The sequence below is a fragment of the Melospiza melodia genome, chromosome 20 (genome assembly GCF_035770615.1).
Source record: "Melospiza melodia melodia isolate bMelMel2 chromosome 20, bMelMel2.pri, whole genome shotgun sequence".
In the NCBI taxonomy this organism is placed as follows: Eukaryota; Metazoa; Chordata; class Aves; order Passeriformes; family Passerellidae; genus Melospiza; species Melospiza melodia.
Genome location: NC_086213.1, coordinates 12,363,331 through 12,369,797, shown reverse-complemented (window position 1 = coordinate 12,369,797; position 6,467 = coordinate 12,363,331). Strand labels below are relative to the sequence as shown.

Here is a 6,467-nt window from a genome sequence, read left to right as displayed (position 1 = left end):
CCCCAAAACAACGAAAAAAATATAAAAAGAATGTATTTACTCTTTTTTTGTTGGCATTCGAAATTGTTAACTGCTGACATAGGGTGTGCCTTGACCTAGTTACACAAGACAAAGATGGATCCCGAATCATAAGGGTGAAAAAAAAAATCCGCATTACTTTTTTTTTTTTTTGTTAAGGGTTTGAGATATATATATATATATATTTAAATCCTCCTTCTTCAGTGAGTCGTCTGGCACCGTGCTAGAGGCTCCCACCACCCCGCGTGGTGTGGATTCACATGGCGGATCCCCCTTTATGGAACAAAGGAAAAGCCCAGTTGGCCATTTCGCTCCACTGCAGAAAAATGGCTGCGGGTCCCGCGGCCTCTCCTTGGCTTCTGCCGCGCGGTGCTTTTACCCCGCCGTCTAATAACTCAAGCCCCATGGAAGCCGCGCTCCCATTGGCTGCGCCCGCCGCGCTGCCGCCGCCCCAGCCAATGGCGCGGCCGCTCCCGGGGCCGCCGCGGCCCCGCGCCCCGGGACGGCCGCGCCATGCGCCCGCCGCGCTCCGCCCGGCCCCGCGCCCGCCGAGCGCCGGGGGCACCGCGCCGCCCGCCTTTAATACCGAAAACAAAATGGAACCTCCCCGCTGATTGGCTGATGAGCGCTCCGGACCTTTAACAAGCAAAGCTGCTCCCCCATCTTCTATCACCCCCTCCTCTGCGTGTGTTGCCACCCCCCTACCAGCTTCCCCCCCCCCCCGCGCTCTCCGCCGCAGCAGCGCGGCGGGTCCGTGCTCCACCCGCCCCCACGGTCGCCCCGGCTCGCCGAAGTCTTCCCCTAAAAAAAAAAAGAGAAAAAAAGCGAAAAAAAACCACCCCAACTTGTCCCACCTATAGGTCCATCTTGTTTAGAAACAGTTTGCTCTAAGGTAAATGCAGCGGGCAGATTCCACTCGCCCCCCCGCATGCCGTTAACCCCGCGGCGGGGAGGAAAAAAAAACCCGCGCGTCCCGGCGGCGGCCCATGCGGCGGCGCTCGGCGGCGGCGGGGCGGCGGCGGGCGGCCGCGGGCCGGGGGCTGCGCGGCGCGGCCGCCGTGAATGTGCAGGCGGCGGAGCGCGGTTAGGCGTTCGCGGCGCTCGCAGCGGTGTATTGTGGGATCCCGGCCGCCGCCAGCAGCGAGCACACACACAATATGTGGTGGCTCGCGAAAACGGGAGGCAGGAGCCTGGCGGGCAGCCCGCGCCGGTAACCGGCCCCATGTGAGACGGGAGCTCGCCTTTCGCCGCCCGGAGACGATCGGCCGCCCAGCGCGATGTCTTTCCGAGAGACCAAGGCGGGGGAAAAAGCCAAGCACCCTGAAGATCATGGCAAAAAGCAGAGTTCAAGTGAGATTGGGTCTTTTTTTTTCTTCGTCTTCTTCTTCTTCTTTTTTTTTCCTCCTCCTCTCCTCCTCCCTCTCTGCCTCTTGTCTGGTTGGGGTGGAGGGGGGGACCCGGTTGGCAATTCCCCCATTTTGGGGCTCGCTTCGCGGTGGATTTCCTCCCTGCCTGGGTGTGTAGATCGGGCGGCTCGTTAAAAAAAAAAAAAAAAAGAAAAACCCGCACCGAAACGAAGATGTCTTTGTTGAATAATTTTTTTAACTTTATGTTTTTTTGTGTGGTTTTTCTTTCTTTTCCCCTTCCCCCTTTCTCTCTTCCCCCCCCCCCCCACACCCCCCCCGCGTTCAGGTTGGATCAACGGAATGGAGAACAGCACGCAAGCCAGCACTTCTGTCGAGAAAAGAAATCACCATTGGAGAAGTTACAAGTTGATTATTGACCCGGCTCTGAAAAAAGGACAGCACAAACTCTACCGTTACGATGGGCAACATTTCAGCATGCCTGTGAGTGGGGGGCTCCCGGGTTTCCCCCATTGTGTCGTGTCTCCCCTGCCAGCCTCTGTCTTACCGGCGTTTTGGGGGCTGGGGGTCCCTCCGGGTCGTGGTAATCCTCGGCATAGCGCTTGTGTGTGTGGGAGGGGGGTCCTGGGGGGGACACGCACAGCCACCAAAGTTACAGCCACCTGACACTGTGTGTTCAACTGTCAGGAGCCCAAACCTGCGGCTTTTTCCCTGTGTTTCCAATCTGTGTGCATTTCCCAGCAGTATTGCAATTTGACACGTGTGTGTATGTGTGTGTGTGTGCTTTCCCCTTCCCTTGAGACAGCCCGTGCTTCCTCGGGGTTTATTTTTTCTTTTATTTTTGTCTTCGATTTCAAGTCTTGTTATTGCTGTTTCTATGTTTTCTCTCCTTCTCTTCCTCCTCCTCCTTCTCCCAGAACTCGGGGATCGCTCCTGTGGATTGTGTCAGGGATCCCAGAATAGGGCGAATATGGACCAAAACTAAGGAGTTGGAGCTGTCTGTCCCCAAATTCAAGGTACTGCCCTGACTTTTGTTATTACCTCTGGAAACTTGTTTATTTGAGAGTGAAGCCTGAGTTCCAAATAGTTTAATGGACCGTTTAAATGACAGTCATATTTCTATTAACATTGTTATTTAGCAAACTGTTTAACAATAATCCTCTTCTATGAGGATAACAAGAAATCAATGCCTCTGTCTGACGAGATCACTTGAAGGTTTTGGAGCTGGGGCTCCTGGGCCGGGGGGCAGTGGTGGGGGGGCTCTCTGCTGACAGCACTGCTCAAAATGCATCTTTGTAGCCCAGAAAGGAGCCGGTTCCAATGAATGGCTGCAGCGGCACAGCCTCTGCTCAGCTCCGAGGTTCACCCAGAGCCTTGGAGGTTTTTTTTCCCCCCCAAAGTTTGCAGGATGCTTTAACCCCCTCCCTCCCGTGCCATCCTTAGGCTCCTCCCCCAAGCTCATTAACAATGCCGATTATTTTTATCGTTCCCCGCCTTGTGCCCGTTTCCAGATTGATGAATTTTACGTGGGGCCAGTGCCTCCCAAGCAGGTCACCTTTGCCAAGCTGAACGACAACATCCGTGAAAACTTTTTGGCCGACATGTGCAAGAAATACGGCGAAGTGGAAGAGGTGGAGATTCTCTACAACCCCAAGAACAAGAAGCACCTGGGCATTGCCAAAGTCATCTTTGCCACTGTCAAGGGTGCCCGGGAGGCTGTGCAGCACCTTCACAACACTTCTGTCATGGGCAACATCATCCACGTGGAGCTGGATACAAAAGGTAAGGGGGGCACGTTTGGGGTGTGCAGAGCCCCTGTCTGTCCCAATCCCAGCATCGAGGCTGTTGCAGAGGGCAGGGACCTGGTGATTAAAAATACGAAGGGAGCCGGCAGCGGGTCTGGTGTCTGGGGCCTGGGCGAGTCACGTGGAGCCAAATGTGTTGTCTGTTGCTAAGAGACAGCCCTGTAATTTGCAAAATGCTGCCATCCTGCCCGTCCCCTGCCTCTCCCCTGCCTGTCCCTGTCCCTGCTCGCTGCCCTCTCATACCCCCCATCTCCCTGCCCCAGGCTGGTCCCTCTCAGCCACCTGCCAGGGCTGCTGGACCCGGTGGCACCTGCGTTTTGCAAACCTGGCGTTTTTGGGCAAGTCCTGGTGGTTCCTGGTGGGACCCAGACCTGTGGGCTCTGGTGGCAGCAGCGGGGCTGGGTGCTGTGCCCTGCGTGCCTGGCATTTCATTGATACTTTGAGCGGGCTGGGGGCTGGCACAGCAGAGTGCACACGCAGCACTGCCAGGGTGTGCGAGTGTACGAGTGTGAGACTGGCTCTTAAAGTGACAGCAGCTCCCTGTGCTGGAGGAGCCAGCTGCCAGCCCCACTCCCGAGCCCTCAAAGCCCCATAAAGTTCCTGCAAGTGTGAAGGCATTGCATTTGGTCTGTTCTCTCTCCTCCAAGCATGCTAGTGAAAGGGCTTTCTAAAATCTGCCTGAATTTTAGAAAATGTCTAAGACTGAGGAGGTGTGGATCACTTGCTGATTGTATTTCTGCATTCTAAAGGTGGCATTTCTAGTTTAAAACTGGCTTGCTGCAATCTTTCTTGGGAAAAAAGACTGCTAACACCATTTTCTTAAAATGCTGATATTTTTGTTCTATATTTAAAGGTTTCAACAGTTTAGTGCACAACCAGCACAGCAGTTGGTGTGCCACATGTGATAGAGTAGAACAGCATGTTTATTGACATTACTGACCACTGTTAGAAGAAAAATCACAGTAGCAGTTTAATATTTTCTATTGGGAGCTAGGCTTGACCTTGCATGTGTATACTTTGAAATTCTAGTATCAATAATTTTTACAAACAGGCTCCTTCCCTTGCTTTGAAATTTGAAGGTAAAAATCACATTTAAGGACAAATTAACCATTTGCAGATTTAATAACATAAGCTAAAGCTGTTTTGTAAGTGATGGATGTCTTAATGCCAATCATTTTAAACAAGCTGATTGTACTGCCTTCCTCCTTGTTCTCCTCCGTTTATAAACTATGCAGCAAGCCTTGAGCAGGCAGCTGTTCCAGAAAGTTTGTAGCACATCAGGGAAATGAGGGGGGGTTTCTGCTTCTGTTTCCTGGGAGAAAATGCTGAAGTCAGTTTCAAATTGCATTGCTGTTTTGTTTGCCAGCTTTATGCTCCTAATGTATTTTTTTCACACAGTTGCTTCTCTTTCGTTCTAAGGGAGTAGGACTGTCAATGTGCTATAATCTGTCAGAATCAAGTAAAAATTGCGTTTCTAAAATAGCATCAGCAGGTTAGGACATACTTAAAATATATATGTATCATTTTCACCATTTCTTTCTAGTGTTCTGCTTTGCAAGACGGCGAAAGGTTGTTAAAAACTGTTTTCACAGTGTAGCAAAATAAATATTAGGAGGGAAAGTATCAAGTTTATCTGTCTGGTGTGAGCACAGGCCTGGGAATCTGAAACTAATAAATCCAGGCTCCTCATCTGAGACAGGGTTGTTTAAAGAAACTTCTCTGCTCAGTTTATCCATCTACAGACTGGACACAACTAGTAATTACCTGTCTTAGAGCAATAGCTGGGAATCATTTCACATTCATAAACCTCTTTGAAATTGTAACTTTTCCTGCCTTATGTTTGGGATCCAGGAAGAACTATGTAACAATGACTTGATATTTTTTAAAGGACAAGTGAAAATAAGCCTAACACTTCCATATCTGTGGCATTGTAGTGTCATGTGTGGGTGGTGTGTGTTAATATTTCAAGCTTATCTTCAGATTCTTGCAGTGAGAGATCTATTTTGTCATGAATTTGGTTGAACTTAAACAGTTTACATAGTTGAGGCTCAGGACTTTGTGAAATGAGATTTGATGCCCAAATAACTTTATCTGTAGCTTTTGTGCAAGATAAATAAGTCTTTTTCAGGACAGAATTGTGCTAAGAGTTGCTTTGTTTATGAATTGAACAAGGTGATTCACAGGGAGTTTGGGATTTGATCCTACAGGACTTTCTCATAAAAGTAGTCCTGGTTTTGGGAGGTATTTCCTGAATAATTTCCTGGGCTCAGGTGCCCAGTCTGTCCATTTTTCTGTGTATTCTTTATCTCTCAGAGCAAAATTCAGACAGTTTCAGGGTCTGGCTCTGTTGCCTTTGAAGCTGATGACAGATTTCTTACAGACTGCAAAATAAGTAGGATTAAGTTTTTGTAGTAATGAAAAATTCAATATTAAGAAACTGGGTCTTTGTAGACTTTAGGAATGAAAAGGCTGAGGCTCAGTAATGCTATATGGGACAGTTTGCTCCTCTGGCTTTATTCTTCGAAGGATTCCACTGAGTTCTCCTTAAACCAGGGGGAAAAAAAAGGATTAATTGGTGTCTGTTTGGAAAGAAAACATGAACAGTTTTGTCCTCAGCATTGCCATGCATTGTGTTTGCATTAGTGACAGGCAGTTCTCATGAGCAAGGTGTAGGGAGAGCTTTCTGAAGTGGCTCTGGGTGTTGGCAGAGGCTTCTCCCTTGGGTGAGAGTTTCACTTCTCAAATCTGCAAGCTTTGCTTGGCACTTTGGAGAGGAGGGAAACGGCTGCACTCCAGAGAGCATGGTAAAGAGCAGAGCTGCCAAGGAGGCTGAGAAGAGGAAAAAGGATTTAGAAACCTCCTTGTCTTGGCTGGAGAAGGGAGTGTCTGACTTCACTTGCCCAGCAGATTATTTTAAAATGATCCCTGCGAGTTCTGAGGTGATAACTGCTCCTCTCTTGCATGGATGGAGTGGGCTGGGAGTGGGGGCAGGGTCATGTGAGTGTCAGGAATGTGTATTTTTACATGAATAGTGATCTTTCTGTTTAATCAACTCTTGCATTGTGCTCTGTGCAGGTGAAACCCGCATGAGATTCTATGAACTGCTGGTTAATGGTCTTTACACTCCTCAGACCCTCCCTGTAGGCACTGAACAGGACGTGTCCCCAACTGGGAACGAAGCTCTCCAGGTAGGTGTGCTTGGCTTTTCTTAAAGAAAAACTTTCTAGAAAATCTCAAACATTAACATTAGCATTTTAACATCTTTAATTTATCTGTATTT

At 49.3% G+C, this 6,467-nt stretch overlaps 1 protein-coding gene across 1 annotated transcript in view; it reads left to right on the top strand.

Moving 5' to 3' along the window:
- Positions 1-1,150: 1,150 nt before the first annotated feature.
- The window catches only part of SETD1B (SET domain containing 1B, histone lysine methyltransferase), a 47,556-nt gene continuing 42,239 nt past the window's right edge, over positions 1,151-6,467 (top strand). Inside the window, exons 1-5 of the mRNA XM_063173047.1 lie at positions 1,151-1,368; positions 1,711-1,865; positions 2,300-2,398; positions 2,894-3,164; positions 6,263-6,375. Of these exons, the coding sequence (XP_063029117.1) occupies positions 1,296-1,368; positions 1,711-1,865; positions 2,300-2,398; positions 2,894-3,164; positions 6,263-6,375 (711 nt within the window). The 5' untranslated portion in view covers positions 1,151-1,295. The remainder of the gene's footprint in view (positions 1,369-1,710; positions 1,866-2,299; positions 2,399-2,893; positions 3,165-6,262; positions 6,376-6,467) is intronic.